Genomic DNA, 19,444 nt, shown 5'->3' on the forward strand with positions numbered 1-19,444 from the left:
GGCTCCGCTCGCCCGGGCCGGGGGGCGCAGGACGCAGGCTCGCGGGGCCGAGCGCCCCCCGAGGAGGGCACCGCAGACGCCGAGCGGGTCCCGGAGGCCCGGGGGGCTCGCCCGTCGCTACCCGGCGCTGGTCCCTCGCCGCCTCCCCTGCGCGCCAAGATGCAGCCGCGGCCGAGAAACGAGGCTGCGGGCGACGCGAAAGCGGGCGGCGAGCCCGGGCGCCCCCACCGCCCTCCCGGGGCACGCGCGGGGCTCCCCGGCGCCCCCACCGCCCCCCGCGCCGCCGCACCTGGAGCCGCCCGCTCGCAGCCTCACCTGGCGCCGCAGCCTCCTCCGCCGCCGCCATCGCAGGAGCCGCCCGGCCGGCGCCGCAGCCCCGGGGCTGGCGGCATGGAGAGCTCGGGGCCCGCCCTGCGCCCGCCCGGCAGCGGGACGCGGCCGCCCCCACCGACCCCGGGCCGCAGAGCGGGCGGCCTGGGCGGCCTCGGGGCCCCGGCGCGGGGCGGAGTCACGGCGGCGCCGCCCCGAGCCCGGAGCCCCGCGCCCCGCGCCCCGCGCCCCGCGCCTGCAGGCCGAGCGCGCAGGGAGCCGAGCTGCGCTTGCAGCCTTCCCCGAGCCCGCGCCGTAGGCCGGGGTCCCGGGGTCCCCGTAGGAGTCGCCGAGGGCCTGTTCGAGGGCTGCAGTCGTGCCCCGGGGCGGGGGCAGGTGAGGGATGGACGGGGATCCCTGCCAGGTGGGGGCGCTGGAGGAGGGCTGCGCTGCACCCCGAGGGCGAGGGAAGGCCTCGCTGCGGGCACGAGGGTCACCGGCAAGACTACTTTTGGCTCCTGCAACGGTTGAGCCGGGGCCTCCGGGGGCCCCTGACAGCGCTCTTCCCGGGGCGCCGCGGGCTGCTCCCCCCCCCCCGCCCCCTCGGTTACACTTCGCCCAGGAGAGGAAGGGGGCGGAGTAAAGGAGCGGCAGACAGACCCTGAAGCTTCGCATCAGCCGGCCCACATCTAGGAGTTTTCCTAGTGACTCTCATTAGAGCGTCTTAACTAGCTGCATGCGTGCCCCGAGGGCTCCTTAGGCCAAACCTGGCCAAGGGGACTGGGACGGTGCTGCCCGGCAGGAGTAGGCGTCTGCGGCCCTCCTAACCCTGTGGCGCCCCCAGGAATGCGCACCAAGGCAGGGGAGGGGTCACCACGAGGGGAGGTAGTCTAAGACCTGGGTGCGTGTGCAATGTCACCTTCATGCTAAAGCAGGGCCCTGGCTAAAATGTACCGAACAGACTATGTATAGATGTGCACAGGCTCAGAGGTGAGCCCCGGGCCAGGACCGCTCAGTAGATGGGAGAAGCCAGACTGTTAAAAGTCAGATCTCCTTGGGAGTTCATAGCCTGGTGTCCATCCAATAAGCTTACCGGTGAATCACTGCAGTCCTCATTTCTTAGAAATGATGATTCACTTCCACCCAAGCCTGAAAGCCAAAGAAAAGAAACCCAGAACCTAAATATGATAGGAGGAAGTAATGCTCAAGGAGAACAGGCCATAGGGTTCTCTGGGGGCAAGTCAGTCTCATAGCTTGACATGCATTCCCTTTAATGTTGAAGTTTAAATCCTGCTTGCTACTTTTTCTTTGTCCTCTAGGGCTTTCCCTTCCAGAGCTTTTTTTTTTTTTTTTTTTTTTTTAAGTAGTTATATTATGCCTCATAGGATAAAACAGAGATGTATAGGAAGGTAATCTCATTTCCAAGCAGAGATTTTCTAGTATTTTCTCCTTGGGCAAAATGTAACAGAAGTGACTTGAAACATAACTTGCAGAACACATGGTATGTTTCCTTCTGGTCAATGCCCTTTTCTCACCAAAAGCCCAGGGACAGCGTGGCTTTTCAGGAATCATTGCTAATCCCAGGGTGACCTTAGTTTGTTAATTTTGCATTACTGGCAAGTACTCAGGGAGGAACAGTATTGGTGGAATTAGCAACCACTACCTCAAAATGATAAATTCCTGTGCTTGCCAACCTCCTGCTGGGATTGTAACAATTTAATTTGGATTGAGGGTTCCTTAAGACAACTTATATATTTTAGTTGGTCCAGGGCAAAAAGAAAAGAAAAAGGAAAAAAAAGAAGAAAAAAAATCCACCTGCTTCAGAGTACAATTACATTGTAGATACCATTTCCAATGATGGGTAAATATAAAAATAACTACCCATTAACGAGCTACTGAGTGACTGGAGAAAATAACTAAATTTTTGATTTTTAAAATTACCTTTGGGACACCTGAGTGGCTCAGTGGTTGAGCGTCTGCCTTCGGCTCAGGGCGTGGCCCTGGATTCTCAGAATCAAGTCCCACATCTGGCTTCCCACAGGGAGCCTGCTTCTCCCTCTGCCTTTCTCTGTATGTCTCTCGTGAATAAATAAAATCTTTAAAAAATAATAAAATAAAACTACCTTTTTTTTTCCTGGCCACTGTGCCTTCACTTCCACCCCCAACATTCTATGAAGGGTCAATACTGGGGAAGATTCATGTTTCTGCTAAGCAGGCTCATAAGTGGGAGTGCAGTCGGGAGAAACAGGGAGGCCAAATGTGTTTAGAGGAATAGACAGGCCTACAGTAGGTGTCTGGTATGGGGAAGATCAGCTTGAGGTTGGCCTATGAAGGGGAGGAGGAGCAGAGAAGGTAAGTGCAGGAGGGTGTACTCATGAGAGAGAGGAGGGAGGTGGTGGCAGCCACAGAGAGTGGAAATTTGAGAAAGATCTTTTAAAAGGGTATTAAGGGGGGGCAGCCTGGGTGCTCAGTGGCTTAGTGCTGCCTTCAGCCCAGGGTGTGATCCTGGAGACCCAAGATCGAGTCCCGTGTGTCAGGTTTCCTGCATGGAGCCTGCTTCTCCTCCCTCTGCCTCTCTCTATCATGAATAAATAAATAAAATCTTAAAAAAATAAAAGGATATTAAGGGAACTTCACTGTGTAATGCAAACCCCCTTACATTTTTTCCATGGAAAATAACAACTTTAGTAAAGCTACATTCTTTTTCAATGCTCTTAGAGTTGATTTATGTTTTTATTAAAAATGAGATTTTGAGATCAGCTGTAGATGGAAAGTAGAGCTGCCCACAAAATGCCACTATTTCATTCATTTGTCCACGCATATTTATAGAGTGCCCACAATGTGCCAGGCGCTGCCATGAGTGTGGACTTACTTGTACTTCACCTGCTGTGCACCTGTCACCTCATATACGTGTTCTCACAGTGATTGATGAGGTCTGGAAAAGTCCAACCAGTGTCTTTTTCAGTGGTTCCCAAAGTTGGATGTGCATGATAACGTACAGAATTTCAGACCCACTCCTAGAGATCCTGATTTTGTAGTTCTAAATCCTTATTTCAAATCAGCACCCTTCTTGATTTCAAGACATTTTAAGTACCTTAGGAAATACTGCTTCAACTTGTCAAAAATCAAGTTTCCTAATAAGCCCACATTGCTGGGGGTGGTGGTGGTAAATTGTGTATTTCTACTAACTAGAGACCAAAAGTAGCAATAAACTAAAATTCCAAGAAAAATACAAAAAGGAACATAGGTCAAGCCTGAGGGAATGGTTGTGCAGACATCTCTTTAGATATGGAGTTACTGCTTAGTGTTATTTTTCCCTTAGAGATTATTTTGTGTATTGTGTCAAAAGCTGAACTAATTTATACTTTTGCAGTTTTTTTTTAAATTTCATGTATCCCCTACATTTTTTTAAAAAAGATTTTATTTATTTGAGAGACAGTTGAGAGCTTGAGAGAGAGCACAAGCACACACAGAGGGGAGAAGCAGAGGCAGAGAGAGAAGCTGACTCCCCGCTGAGCAGGGAGCCCAATGTGGGGCTCAATCCTGAGCCACCCTGGCACCCCAGCTTTTGCAGGTTTTGGACACTCTTAGAACAAGTATGGTACCCCAGGTCCTCTTCAGTCCTCCTCATGTTGTATGCAATTGGACAGGAGTGTTCTTCAAGTTCTGTTCATGATTATCTTACCTAAGAGGACAACCCATTCCTGTTACGGGTTTCTCCTTTTGGAAGAGACTTAAAAGTCATCCTATGATGGGGCGCCTGGGTGGCTCAGTCAGTTAAGGGTCCAGACTCTTGATTTTAGCTCAGGTCATGATCTCAGGGTTGTGAGATCGAGCCCTGTGTTGGAGGGAGGCCGGCATGGGGCGGGGGGGGGGGGGTCTGCACTCAGCAGGGAGTCTGCTTGAGATTCTCCTTCTCCCTCTGCCCCTACCAGCTCCCCCCACTCTCTTTCAAAATAAATAAATCTTTACCCCCCAAAATCATCCTATGTCTTAGAGTTTGATAAGGAACATCTTCATATGAATAATAAAGTAATTCAGAGATAATATTGTGGTATTTAGCACAACCTCACCTGAGGAATGTTTTGATTTCTATTAGTCAAAGCCCATCTGCTCAAGTTAGACAAAGCAGTTGAGCCAATATATAATTAGGCCACCCCACTCCTAGCTGGATCTTGGGGAAATAAATCAATGAGGTTTTCTATTACTGGTATCACAGCAGTGATACCAATGGAGAAATGATTAGGAGCTGGGAGGGATGGCAAAAGCCAGGCACGGAGAGACCAAACCTTGGTCATTGGGCCATACAGCTATTCTGTTTGTATGAGGTCCAGAGACCCACTCATACTTCTGGTTCTCCAAAGGACAAGAAAAGTGGGATTGCAGTGGCTGAGCCATGGGCTGGCACAGTGGTACTTTGTACTCCTGGTTTTGGGGGGCCGGGAAAGATGTTAATGTAGCTATGGGAGAACCAGCAAGAAAATCCAGTGTGGTGGCTTAAAGTAAGATCCATTGCTATAAAAATGTGTAGCACTCTTTTGATTATCTTGGAGCTTGAATGTGAAAAGTCCAATTGGTTCTGGTATCAGGTAACCATGCGCTTTAGGTAAGCCTCACCCTAGTACCAGGGATGTGAATCCTGATAAGGATTTAAGTCAGTCCCAGGTCAGGTACTGTTGTAGGAATGGATATATGACATAATCATGGCCAATAAAATGTGAAGGTTACTTTGCTTAGAATGCTTCTGGAAAAAATTTTACTTGATCTTAAAAAAGAGGGTGCCCAAGAAGTAGTTTCTAAGGACTTACATGTTGTAGAAAGATTTGATGCCTAGTGTCTCTAGCCATTTAGTTCCTCTGAAAAACAAGACCAGGGACAAAGCTAACACTATGAGGACAACATAGTAGTAAAATGGAAAGGATCTGTGTTCTTGATGTTGTTTTTTGAGATGCTAAATTGACTACCCTGGAAGCTCCCTATCTTTTGTCGTGTTATGTGAGATAATCATTTTCCTTATTGTTGAAGTCATCTTGACTTGCATCTTCTTTTTATTTATTTATTTATTTATTTATTTATTTATTTATTTATTTATTTAATTTATGATAGTCACACACAGAGAGAGAGAGAGAGAGAGGCAGAGACATAGGCAGAGGGAGAAGCAGGCTCCATGCACTGGGAGCCCGATGTGGGATTTGATCCCAGGTCTTCAAGATCGCGCCCTGGGCCAAAGGCAGGCGCCAAACTGCTGCGCCACCCAGGGATCCTTGACTTGCATCTTCTAATACTTGCAGTCAAAAGTATCCAAAGTGACAAACCTGTCACTAGTTCCCCATGTACTTTTCTGGGGTCTAGAAGCATATGAGGTAACTTGTCAATGAAGCATGCTGTATGGTGTGGGGGACTCTGATTCAAGAGAAATTTATTACCAGTGTTTGGTTAAGTCACACTCAGCCTCATGTTCATCATATGTAAAATGATGGTAATCATATTTATTTCAGAATTGTAACAAAAACCAAAATGAATAATATAAGTGAAAGCATTCTGTATACAAATATAAGTTTTTTATCAGAAGACGCTTTTTTTTTTCAGAAGATGCTCTTGAAAGAAGATGCACTTAGTCTCCAAGTTTGCTCCAATGTCCAAATTTTCACATTCTGTGCTTTTACTGTTTTGTCTTTTTTAAATTATTTTTTATTATTTTTTTTGTTTTGTCTTAATGGCATTATTGAAATGATGTAAGTCGGAAACAGTTAAAAGCGTAATTCGGATGAGCAGATTCTGACTGGCTCCCTCTGAGATCAGTGGAAAAAGTAGCATGACTGCTTATAAGTGCCTTCCACAGGACAGGATGTAATGGCACCTGCTTATATCACTAATTTCTGTGCTATTCTGAGGCATTTTAAACTTAATTTCAAGGCATTTTCTTTTCTTTCTTTTTTTTTTTAAGATTTTATTTATTTATTCATGAGAGACACAGAGAGAGAGAGAGGCAGAGTCACAGGCAGAGGGAGAAGCAGGCTCCATGCAGGAAGCCCGACGTGGGACTTGATCCCAGGTACCCAGGATCAGGCCCTGGGCTGAAGGCGGCGCTAAACCGCTGAGCCACCAGGCTGCCCTTGAGGCATTTTCAATTTTAATTCTGCTTGCAAATTGATTTTTAGCCTAGTGGGGTAGTTTTTTGTTTTTTTTTTTTTTAAGATTTATTTATAGAGAGAGAGAAAGAGAGAGAGAGGCAGAGACACAGGAGGAGGGAGAAGCAGGCTCCATGCCGGGAGCCGACGCGGGACTCGATCCTGGGACTCCAGGATCGCACCCTGGGCCAAGGCAGGTGCTAAACGGCTGAGCCACCCAGGGATCCCCCTAGTGGGGTAGTTTTATACAAACCTGTGTAACTATCTTGGTTGGTTAAACATAATACGACTGAAACTTCAAATATCAATTTTGTTCTTGATGTGATATTTAAGTGTGAAGGTTGAACATATTTATAGAGAAGTCTTCATTAAGTTTTGGGTAACACTTGTCTCAAAACTTTAAAAGAAAACCAAAACACCTCATCACAGAAATATTATAAACATAGTTTTTATTCTTTTCTTACCTTCAATGAAAAGGCTTCATGCCACCAGAACATTTTTTGAAACTCAGTAACTAAACACAGAACTTGACAGCCCAATGATCATTTTTCTAGACAACTGCTGAATAATTTATATTGCTTTTTAAAAAATAACTAAGAACTATTTTTATTACTTCATTTCTTCTTAAAGTAGCAATATGCCCTCACATTTTTTCATAAAAATCTAAAATATATCTAGTAGTCCCAAGTGTTTCGTATTTGTTTGTTCTAAGTGTTTCATTAAAACTTTTCAGAAATAAGTGCACTTCTAAGGAGAAAATAAATGTTAAATAAAGACAAGCAGAAACAGTCATGGTTATAGCAAAAACAGTTGTTCTGAATGTTCTGAACCTTAACAACTCAGAGAGAATGTGTTACTAGGGGACCTTTCTACTGATTAAAATCTCAACTCAGTAATTTATAGATCATCAAAAAATGGATAGCTGGTTCTTCCACCAGGAGTATTGTTTGATTGTCTGAAGGTTGTCTACAATAAAACATCAAAAATAAATGAACTTAAAAATATTTTTTAAATTTACAGATTTGCATAAAGACACACAGATGTTTTAAAAACAGAAGTAGTATGCTAATATAGAAATAAATGAAACCCTATCTTAAACCGTAGCAACCAAAGAAAGCTTTAGGTATTCCACATGTTATTTTCCATTCGCCTATAGCTTATTAAATCAGCCACATATTGCATTCAGAAAAGGTTAATTTATAAGAAATTCTTTGTTTTTAGATAGCATTATGCTGCAATAAATTTAAAGATTTAAACTAGGTTAATAAGAAAAGCATAAAAGAAAAATAACATAACTTGCTTTAATACAAAGGTTTTTTAATAAAAAAGTCAAAGTCTACATTAATTCAGGAAATCAATAATCTGAATTATACAAGCTTTCTATAAACTTAGAAAAACCAAAACACACAGTTTATAATAAAACTCTTTTAATTCAAAATAGAGTCTAATTTAAAGAAAATGTCATTATGCCCAGTTGATTAGATAGGGTTTTGTCATTTAAATTATATGGTTCACCTGAAATATGTAAGTGTGTAATAGAGAAAATTCAATCACAAGGGTGCTTTGCAAATTATCTAGCTAATTTGCATAATGAATCAAATTCTTAGCTTCCAAAGGACAGACACAGTCTTCAGTTACTTTTAGATAGGCACTTAAGAAATGCTTGTGATGAGGAGGAAACCCCAAAGATTGTGAATCACTCTGTTAACTCCAGGGAAAAGTAAGACACTAAACAAAGTAAACTTTCCAGAACTGCCCTTCCAGTGCCAAGAAATCCTAACCATTTCCAAGTTCTTCCCGCTAATAAAAATAAGGGAGATGGAAACCAATATACCAATATGCTCTCCTCTTAATCAATTAAAAAGTAAACATAGGTAACTGCACCCCCCTCTTTCTCTCTCCGTCAACTTGAATTAACAACATTGTTCTATACTAGAATAGTTACCATATCTCAACTAGAAAATGATGTAATTTCCTCCTATCCTAATCATTCACTGTCACACTAACAAAAGTCAGTCCTTTTTTTTTTTTTTTTTTTAAAGAGGGGATGGAGTGGGGTGAAAAAGTCTCATAAAACTGAGCAGCAGTAACATATATTTTTTTTTAATTAGAGTGAGTTATAATTAGAAGAACCAGGGCTGGTCAAATTGAGACCTCTAGAATTTTAATAGTTCTCTCTCCCCTCTAGATTCTCTGCCACATGATCCAAATAAGAGAAATGGAGATGAACTATTGGATGAACACATAATAAATATCAAACAAATACTAGAAAGAAAGAATGGAAGGAAGAGGGAAAGAGAGAGAACAGGGGGAGAAAAACAAACAAACCAGGATGGCCTTGTAGAAACATTGTGGAGCTACCTAGCAGCAACATTTATAAAAGCTTCTGTAGATTTGCACAATGATCCTATGCAGTTCTTCCCCCATAGCTACAAATAAATCACTGCTTTTGATTTTGATCATAGATTATGGTTCTAACTGTTGTATCTTTAAAACACTCTTCATCAGTTAACAGTTAAGACAAACATTAGGCCATTATTTGATAAAGTATTGTTCCTTAACTAGTACTTATGAAGCCAAAACCTCAGAGTCATTTTAGAATTAAAGTGTTGAGTTAGAAAAGATGACTTCATTCTTCAGGAAACAGCTAAAGAATTTGATGCTGACATCATCTCCCCATCCTCATCACAACCTCCCCTCCCAATCCTCCGCCCCTGGCCCACATTTATTTCCTTAATTCCACCTCCATTAACCACAGTGATGTAGCTGAACATGAACTATGTTGCCCTTCAATAAGCTGACCTCTGTCAAAGATCTGTCGTGCCTGACTATGGCATTTTCACAGGAAAGGAAAATTCTACTCAGTTGTGAACATCCACTCTGTTCAGGATCTTTGGTACGTCTGGAGTGTAAGAAAATAATGGCACAATAATACAAGTGCTATCAAAGGAAAAATTTTCACCAAAAGAAATAAAATGTAACCATCCATGATATGTAACAACTTTCTAGAAAAACCAAAGTAAATACCTCTTTGTTCTCTACAAGTCCATTTACATGATCAGAAGATTGACATTTAAAAAAATAGTTTAATAAAAATACACCAGTTCTACAAGCAGCCTTCACGGTCATTTCTGAAATTCAACTCACCATAATCAAATCAAAATAATGCCATGTCCTCTTGTTAAAAAAGAAGTCCTTTTGTCACAAGAAAAGCAACTTTACATTTTATATGATACAGTACATCTCCCTATGAGTGTACAGACTACCTATATAAAGGTCATCAGTATTTCTGAATGCAAAGTAAATATTTTAGTGGAGTGCTCGAGTGAAGGTGTTAAGCTTCCTCCTTATTATAAACTTGTCACTCCCGACTGTGCAGTTTGTGAAATAACATGATGATAAATTCTATTTCTTAAATAACCAGTGTATTTTCTTTTTAAAATTTCTTAAAACCAGTACAGAAATTGTCTTCATATTTATTCATTCTATAGGTGTCCAAACCAACAGGGCAAATACTCTAACACCAACTATGGAAGATGGCTTTTTTTGATTATCTAGACCCATAAGATTTGCAGTAAACAGCAATACTGCAGTGTTACCTATAGGTTAGCCTATGTTGCTTTAAATGATATGTTTCTCCTGAATTGATTAGAGGTGTTACAGTACAAAGCCACAGCACACACAGGCAGAATGGACCTTAATACGCGTGTAGGCAGTGCAGTTACAAAGGGATGTACGTTTCTTTTATTCCAGTACCTTCGTATAATAAAGTTAACAAAAATAATAAAATATTAAAAAAAAAAGCCAGCTGGCACTGCCAACCAATTCCTGTAGTAGTCTTAGAAATCCTAATCCTGTAGAATTTCCTCTTGTAGTCATAAGCACCACCATCTTCAGGAGTATTTCAGTGTATTGTTATCTACGCCAAGCAAGCCTGGTGATGCAGCTACCTGAGTTCTCTTGGTTGTGGACGAATGTGATCTTTATTCATAATTTTCCAGCTTTCATGTAGGTGGGGATAGAGCCACGTTGAGTCAACCCTTCAAACCTTTTATAGGTATAATTGAGAAAAACCCAGTCTTTGGATTTGTAGTCAGGTTCTGTGGTGTTTGGCACTAGAAAGATAGAAAAATGAACCAAGAGCAAAGGAATTTCAGTAGTGAACATGTCAACATCTTCACAGACTATGCATTGTGTTAATCGTGTTATAGAGTATCTTACCTGGTTGTAAAATATCAGATTCGGGAAAGTCATCGAAATTTGAAGTATCATCAATGCTTTTGATTTCTATAGGGATCGCTGCTGGCCTTTCCCTATAAAAAAAGTATTGAGTAGTGGCATGGTATATTTTCTTGAACTCTTAATTTTTCCAAAAATAATTCTACTTGCAAATTCTGCTTGTTGTTCTATAGATATTAGAAGAGCCAAGGAAATTTTGTTGTGGACTTGAAAACACTTAAGTGGATGTCATAGTTGAGTAAAATATTTTACTAAAACATTACCATTTGCTTGGAATTTTTATTTCTCTTCACCTAGACTTTCTCATTCTGTTTTGTTTAAAGTGGAAAAATAAGAGCTAATGAAAGGGAAAGTAGAACAGAAGAAATTTTGTTTAAACAATTTTATAATTATATAACGCATGCTGGATATTGTGGGCACTGGATCCTAGGGATAAGAGGATTCGTAAATTAAAAGTCATTAGTGGGGAGCATCTGTCTGGCTTAAATTGTATAGCATATGACTCTTGGTCTCAGGGTCACGAGTTCAAGCTCCACATTGAGTATAGATATTACTTAAGAAAAAAAAAGATACTTAAAAAAAAAAAAAGCCCTTTGGGAAATTAAGGGGCACAAAGGATGAAGTTATCACTACACATTTGTGATAAAATCTAAATCCAAAACCTTGTCATTTAAATTTTAAGGGGATCAGGGACATTAGGAAAAATCAGTCATGAAAATACCTTATCATGCTAGAAATGTTTAAAAATAGAACTAGTTAAAAGAAGTTATCCATTTTTATTCCTTCCATTTTTTTCAACACATACTTAACTGGATGTATTAGGTGACAAGTTAACAAAGCTTGTTATCTAAAAGCCTGGGTATTTTTCCCAGAATTATTCCAAATTATTTATACTTTATGTGATAAACATTATTTAATGTGATACTTAATGTGAAACTTAATAAATTTATATTAGTTTAGTGAAAAGAACCACACCCTGGCATCCTAAGATCCAATCTCTTGTCATTAACTAGCAGCATGACCTTAGGCAGGCAAGTCCCTGCTCTGCGACTAATTTCTTTACTATCAAAGCAAGAGATTGCACTAATGGTCTCTAAGCATCCTTCCACCTGTAAAAAAGGGGAATCATCATTTTGTTCAATGAGATGAGGTAGGTACAGTATAATGCAGCACAGCAGTTAAGAACCAGGACACCCACGGGTCCAATTTTAGTTAGAAATTTCTAGCTAGATTGTTTACTAGCTGTGACACTGTAGGCAAATTACTTCTCTGTGCTTTAGTTTCCTCATTTGTAAAATAGATATAATAATAGTACCTATTTTATAAGGTTTATTATGAAGGTAAAATAACAAACATACATAAAGTACTTAGAAGAGTGCTGGGCATATAATAAGTGGTCAAAAAAATAGTTATTATTACAACAGGGAGAGTGCCTGGCACACAGTAGGAGTTCCAGTGAAGATCTGCATGGAGGAAGTGACACATATGCTGTCCTGAAAGATGAACAAGAGCTGGCCACGCAGGGCAGGAGTAGAGACAGGAATGAGGAGAAAGAGAAGAGCATTTCAGTCAGAAGGAAGAACAAATGACAAAGCCCTGAGGTGGAAGGAGTTGGAAGAGACCATAAAAGATGCCAGTGGCACAGATGAGGGAAGAGCCATACCCCACAGTCCTGAAAGCAGTTAAGCTTCCTTATTTTTACTCTAAGTGCAAAGGGAAGGAAGAAAACAGCATGATCAATTTTATCTTTCTAAACTATCACTGTGTAGAGAACAGCCCAGAACTATTGAAGGTAGTTTGGCCACAAACTGACTAAAGGCCAACACTTACAACAAACTATAAGCAAATTCTTAAAAGTGACTTGCATCATTTTCACTTTTCCCACAATGCTGAAAAAAAGGGATTGTATCTTCTTACAACTTCATAAAGTAGATGGTATATTAGAGGGAGGTATAGTATACAGTATGATATAATAGTACAAAAATGATGAGTTATAGTATGAAATAGAAATACATCTCTGTTGTGCTAACATCAGCCTGCATCACGAAACTCTGAATATAAAAATCAAAACAGGTGCACAGAATGTGGTTTCCCCCTTAAAGTGGACATTAGCCAAAACAAGTCATTAAGCTACAGCCCCTATAGTCTCTCTCATATAATCCAGAAAACACTGATTTAATAAAATTATAACAGTGTTACTTCTTGTATTTAATCCAGCAGAATCAGAGAAAAATTGATTGCTAGTTAAAAAGAAAAAAAAAAGAAAATTTTCACTCAGACCTCTCCAATTTCGAAGCCCATAAGCATACCTGATGTGTCCCCAGTCTACACCTTCAAAAAAAGGATGACTTTTTATTTCTTCTACTCCGCTATTTCCAATTCTGTTTTCAGAATCAATACAAAATCTAGAAAATGGAAACAGAGAAATGATCATATGCAAATTACATCTAAAGTACTCTATTTGCATTTTTTTCAAACATTTCATTTTTCTTCTCTTTACTGAAGTCAGCTCTGTTTATTGTGGGAAATATGGGAAAGAACAGAAATCCTCTGTAACTGCACTGTACAGAGACAACTACTGTAAACATTTTGAAGCCATTTCCTTTTAGTCTTTTATTACAATTTTTGAAATATGGGTGATTTTTTTCATTTAATATACTGAGAAAACTTCCCAAATTCATTAAATGTTCTTCTAGAACTTCATTTCCTAAAATTTGCATGTGGAAATATCATAGTTTATTTAGTCAGTCCACTCCTGTTGAACATTTAGATGGTTTTCAATTTTTCATTACTAAAAGCACATCATGATAAAGATATTCTTCCTAGGGATCCCTGGGTGGCGCAGCGGTTTGGCGCCTGCCTTTGGCCCAGGGCGTGATCCTGGAGACCCAGGATCGAATCCCACGTCGGGCTCCTGGTGCATGGAGCCTGCTTCTCCCTCTGCCTATGTCTCTGCCTCTCTCTCTCTCTCTGACTATCATAAATAAATTTTAAAAATTTAAAAAAATGATATTCTTCCTAAATCTTTACACACATCTAATTATCTGCATAAGCAGAATTCCTAGAATTACTGAGTCAAAGGTCATAAAGAGTTTAAAGATATTTGATAATATGCCGTCAATTAGCTGTTCTCATAAGTTTCCCAATTTATATTCCTTGCAGCCATTTCCAACAATACCACATACTTTATCTTATTTGAGAAACAGAATGGAATCCTTTGCCTAGAAACAATTTCATATATAGACTTGTGATATGAATTTATTTTCCCTTTTCTCTTTAAGGAAATAGGGTAATTGCATTCCAACAGGAGTGACCTTTGAAACAATACATCTGTCCTCTTCTTAACTCTTACTTTTTTTGTTGCCTACTACCTTTAAATTGTTTGCAGATTTTAAAAAACACATTTTCTTTATTGATCTCTTTGTATAGATCAGTGGTGGTCCTTTTCCTCCCACAAGAATAAAAGGAGCAGTATGATCTTTTAGATACCTGGGGAGTTTGTTTGTTTGTTTGTTTGTTTATTTATTATTTTTAAAGATTTTATTTATTTATTCATGAGAGACACACAGAGGCAGAGACACAGGCAGAGGGAGAAGCAGGCTCCCTGTGGGGAGCCCAATGTGGGACTCGATCCTGGGACCCTGGGATCACGACCTGAGCCTAAAGCAGATTCTCAACCTCTGAGCCACCCAGGCATCCCACCTGGGAAGTTTTAAAATACCGTAAACTCCTCTAGGGATTTAACCACTAACCTAAGAATCAAGTCCTTGGCTTTCTCAGATATGGGTACCTCTGGGGGAAATACCAAAGTTTCTTTCCAGTTCATCACTTTTCTATATGTTTCTTGAGGAGTTTCAGAGCAGAAAGGCGGATACCCTACATATCAGAGAAAATAAAAGTTTTAATAATTAAATATGCTGTACCTACTATGTATGTGCCACAAAGAACAAAATAGCCCTAAGTGCTCTAATCAACAATAAAAATGTCACCATTCATCAATTTATAATAAAATCGCTAATAAAAGCAACAAAATAAAGAATTCAAAGCACTGCCCCCTTTATCTGAAAGGCCATGCTGATACAATTTTGACACATGGGAGTTTTGGTTAAATATTCTCTTCCTGAATCCCTACAGAGTTTGCTGGTATTTATTATTGTGTATTTAACATTGGGATATGTCAAAGGGTTTGGTCATTTTAGCCCGTGGTATCTGCAGTATGTTCAAACAGTGGCACTCATGGAAATTCATACAGTATGTACATAAACAAATGATAAAACATACCTATTAGCATTTCATACATAATCACTCCCAAAGACCACCAGTCACACAATTTATTGTAACCAGTCTGCATGAATACTTCTGGAGCAATATAATCTGGTGTCCCAACTGTAGAATACGCCTGCAAAGGAAAAACTTATCAAACCAGCATTCTTAAATATTTGTTGAAAGATCTGAGAATGGCTCACCACTAAATTATATATATATATTTAAGATATATAAATATAATACTTATATATACTGACATAAGTATATAATACTTATATATATGTTATATATAAATAACAGCAGCTAATTTCTCATTTAATACTTTATCACATAGGAAGCTTAGTGATATATACTGGGTCAGATAATATGTTATTTTAGATATGATATCTGACCTCCCAAAAAAACTCAAATTATTTATATATTTAGCTCTAAGTCCTATGAAAATTAATAAAGGGAAAGCTCACTAAAGTGGACTCAGGATGCTAGAAGGGGAACTATACTACTATACTACTTGCTGTAATTACAGCAGGGACTGTCAACTACAGACCCTGTCGGAAGAATCATCAATTATTGGCCCCAACAAGGAAAGACATACACTGCATCACCTATGAAAAATTAACTACCCCTGCAAATCAGCCAAGGAGAGACCTTATCCACACTGAACTCCAGCTTTTCTCCAATGGACTCTTGTTCAAAACATCCCCTTCCAAATCCTCCTTCTTCCCTTAAAATACCATTTCTCTTCTTTGTTGGATTTGCCAATGGTTTTGCCATAGCTTGCATTCTTGAACTGCAATTTTCCGTTATTCCTGAATAAACCCACTTTTGCTGGTAAAATAATCGTTTTATTGTTAAGGTTAATAATCCATTAAAAAAGAATAAAGAGGTTGACCCCAGTGGGCCTGAGTTCTCCACTCCCTTCTAATGTGTTCTCAGGTAAGTTATTCAACCTGTCTGAGCCTCAGCTTCTGCTTACAGAAAACTAGAGTAATAACACAGTCCTAACATAGTTGATAGGAGGGTGAAATAAGAAAAAAATTCTGCTTTCTAAACTACAAATTACTATACATATAAACATCAGGTATTTTCATTATACACCTAGTTTCAGGGCACTGCTTATCCATTAGGAAGCAATGGAATTTTTCATTCTTAATTCACACAAAATCTTACAAAAATAATTTCTTTAAGGCAGTAGTTCTCAATTAAGGGCAGCATGCTAGGGACCATTTGAAAATGTGTGCCAGGAGATTCTGTTATTTCAAGGACCTGTGGGGTGGAGGTTGGGGGTTGCTGATTGGCATTTAGTTGGCAGGAGGGATTTAAGATCTAAAGGAGCTCCTGCCCAAAATACTAAGAGTCCCCTCTACATCTCTCTTGGGAAATAAACATTGATAGATGTCATGCGGATGGCCACAAGAACAGTAAAACATCCACCAAAGTAACCACCTGTGAATACTCTGTAAGTAGAATTCCCTTCTACATTTTTAAGCACCATTCATCTTTCCCCGTTAAAGTAGGAAATACTGCAGTCCTTCTCTCAGTTGTAATATGTGATCTGAAAGTGGCATATTGAAAAGTAGAAGGAAGTTTCTGTCATTAATTCATAGCTCCATAGTTTTAAAACATTTAAAAAGCTTTTCAACACTGAAATGTTTTACAAGCACAGGAAACTTGTAGTTAATTACTTGGGCCAATGACAGAATGAGTTCAACCATGAAAAGGCCATTTTATTTGGTTTGAGAGGGTATCAGACTATTATCTTTCAGTCTGTTTACCTGACCCAATACTCGGAGGGAATGCTGACTTAGTTTCCCTTTCATCTCTTGGTTGAATTTAACAAATATTTATGAAGTGTCTATATGTGCCAGACAGAACAAGAGTTCAGGAAAACAAAGTCAAAAGGTACATTCCTGACTCTGATAATGTGCATGGACCTAGTTAACAGGATAAAGGGAAGAGGAAAAGAAGCTAACAGTTCTATTTGCGAAGTAATAAAGGAGAAAGACTGTGGAGGTAAAAGTAGTAATTAAGAGTAATTAAGTTTATCTGTGGTACAGTTGGCTTTCTAATTTTATTTGGTTTATCTGTTAACATGCCAAACTTCCTATTTACTTTATAAAGAAATTCTTAGAAACACACAACCACCTTACTTATGCTGATTGGCATTTGTTGTTTCAGAACAAGTATGTAAAATGGAACACACAAGGCATTCACTACAATCACACTCATCTCAGTGAATTTTATATTAAGTACTAATTACTAGTAACAGATTACTTAATTATAGGTATGAGTCATAAAATACTCTATTGTTAAATCATAAAAAATCAGCACTCACTTTACAGGTAAGGAAATGTTACAGGGAAACTAAGAGAACTATGTGATCCCAAAAGAAGCTCTATCATTGCTACAAAGTAAGTACTAATCATTGTGAAGATGCAAAATGATCAAGCAAATCCCCAATGAAATGTTTGGACTAGGGCAAACTTTCTTAAAGACACAGCGAACTTACCAGCTGTCTCCTATTCTTCTTCCATGTTTCTGCTTTCCTCTTTGAGTTCATGTTCTGAAATGCTAATTTCAACAAGAGAGAATCATAATCATGAGGGAGATACTCCGCCAAAAGACAAATTCACAAATATACATGTAAAATACATTGGCTTAAGGAGTGAGGAGAGCAAGAGAACTTTTAGTGCTCAACAACAACGAATTAAGCCAGCTACGCTACATTACCCAGAAAGAAAGAAAAAAAAAATCAAACTTACAGAAGTCACTTGGAGGGTTGTGTGTAAGGTTTCTGTAGAATTCAGTCCTATGAGCTTTCTTTAATCCCGTGCATAAACCAAAATCAGATAATTTTACATGACCCTAAAAAAAAATCCAGTAAAATCAAGAGATTACATTAACTTTGAAACAAAAGGCTTATTATAAATTATTTTTGTAAATACGATCCTTATGGGCGCCTGGGTGGCTCAGCTGGTTAAGCCTCTCTGCCTTTGGCTCAGGGCATGATCCCAGGGTTCTGGCCCCTGCTCAGTGGGGAGTCTGCCTCTCCCTCTCTCTCTCTGCCCCTCCCCCTGCTCATGCTCTCTCTCTCACTCTCTCTCAAATAAATAAAAATCTTTAATAAAGAAAATCATCATCATCAAATATTTATAATTTTACATATCACCCTATAGGAATTCTTATAATGTAAGAATTTTTATAATGATTGCATTTATTTTTTTTAAGGATTTTATTTATTTATTTGAGAGAGAGAGAGCAGGAACAGGGAGAGGGGTAGAGGAAGGAGACTCCCTGCTGAGCAGGGAGCCCAACATGGGACTTCACCCCAGGACCCTGGGATCATGACCTGAGCTGAAGGCAGACAATTTAATCAGCTGAGCCACCCAGGTGCCCAATGATGATGATTTTTAAAAGTAGAAAATGAAAGAAGATAAAGACAGCCATCCTCCCTTGATGTTATTTCACTCCCAAGTCTTCTCCCATTGTATCATTCTATGATATCACCTAGTTGAGCAATAATATAAATTGTAGTTGCTCATTCAATCACAAAATCAGCTCTATTACTCCATAAAATAATCAGCAACCCAATAAGTCACCAGTTTATTCACATACCTTGGCATCCAATAAAAGGTTGTCTGGTTTAATGTCCCGATGGATGAAACCCAACTGGTGGATTGCATCTATTGCCAGAACAGTCTCTGAAATGTAGAATTGTGTCTCCTCTTCTGTCAAGGTATCTTTCTTCATTAACAATGTCATCATGTCACCTACATAAAGGAAAATATCATGTATTAGAAACACCTCAAGCTTCCTCTGTATCTGTAGAACCTCTTCTGATTTTTGCATTGTACGACCCACCCAACTGTCTCTAGGGCCAAGTAAAAAAAATGCCATTGCATTACCAAAGTTTCATGACATTTAATGATTTTTAAAGTAGGAAGCAGGTGAAATTAGAGCAGAGATAATTAATGAAGTAATATCCACTACTCAATATCCAGAATAAGTTGCTGAGGAAAATATGATGAACTGCAAACATGAATCAGGATAAGCACACCTGGAAATGGGATGTATTGTTTCAAAAATGTTCAGAGCCTTCAGTCCATCAAAAATAGAGTATCATCCCACTAAAAGACATTCTTTTATTTTCAAGGAATTTTTTCTTAAAAGGGGGCAAAGAATAAGCAATGGTCAACTTACAACTCAGAAATGACACTTGTTAACATTTTTTATGATACTTCGAGTCTTTAAAAAAAATGTAGAAGCGTTCTTTGTCCTCTATTCCATTTTATTCCCTTTTCCCTTTTTTTGCTAAGTAACCATTATCATGGATTTGGTTTAGTGGGTATCTTATAGCTTATTTTTAAAATGTTTTCATATACATACATATTAATCTATGAAATTATAGTCTTTTATATATTTTTTTAAATTACATAAATGGTATCAATTGCACATTTAATTCCACAGCTTGCTTTATTACTCCACTGTTTCTGAGATCT

At 39.4% G+C, this 19,444-nt stretch overlaps 2 protein-coding genes across 7 annotated transcripts in view; both read right to left on the bottom strand.

Annotated features, from left to right (window-relative positions):
• The window catches only part of BMAL2 (basic helix-loop-helix ARNT like 2), a 112,831-nt gene extending 111,951 nt beyond the window's left edge, over positions 1–880 (bottom strand). For 4 of the 6 annotated variants that reach the window (XR_012002921.1, XR_012002920.1, XM_072765714.1 and 1 more), the window contains exon 1: positions 316–480. Coding sequence is in view for 4 of the 6 variants with exons in the window: in XM_072765714.1 (XP_072621815.1) it covers positions 316–346 (31 nt within the window). In the remaining 2 variants the exon portion in view is untranslated. Of the gene's footprint in view, positions 1–315 lie in introns of all 6 variants that reach the window. The other 2 variants (XM_072765716.1, XM_072765715.1) reach the window with 2 other exon arrangements.
• Positions 881–6,872: 5,992 nt separating this feature from the next.
• STK38L (serine/threonine kinase 38 like) overlaps positions 6,873–19,444 on the bottom strand; it is an 82,204-nt gene continuing 69,632 nt past the window's right edge. The window contains exons 7-14 of the mRNA XM_025995061.2: positions 18,561–18,715; positions 17,708–17,810; positions 17,455–17,516; positions 14,961–15,078; positions 14,432–14,555; positions 12,989–13,084; positions 10,662–10,753; positions 6,873–10,555 (exon numbers count right to left, since the gene is read on the bottom strand). Coding sequence (XP_025850846.1) covers positions 10,428–10,555; positions 10,662–10,753; positions 12,989–13,084; positions 14,432–14,555; positions 14,961–15,078; positions 17,455–17,516; positions 17,708–17,810; positions 18,561–18,715 — 878 coding nt within the window. The 3' untranslated portion in view covers positions 6,873–10,427. The remainder of the gene's footprint in view (positions 10,556–10,661; positions 10,754–12,988; positions 13,085–14,431; positions 14,556–14,960; positions 15,079–17,454; positions 17,517–17,707; positions 17,811–18,560; positions 18,716–19,444) is intronic.

This window comes from Vulpes vulpes, chromosome 8, assembly GCF_048418805.1.
Source record: "Vulpes vulpes isolate BD-2025 chromosome 8, VulVul3, whole genome shotgun sequence".
NCBI classification, from domain to species: domain Eukaryota; kingdom Metazoa; phylum Chordata; class Mammalia; order Carnivora; family Canidae; genus Vulpes; species Vulpes vulpes.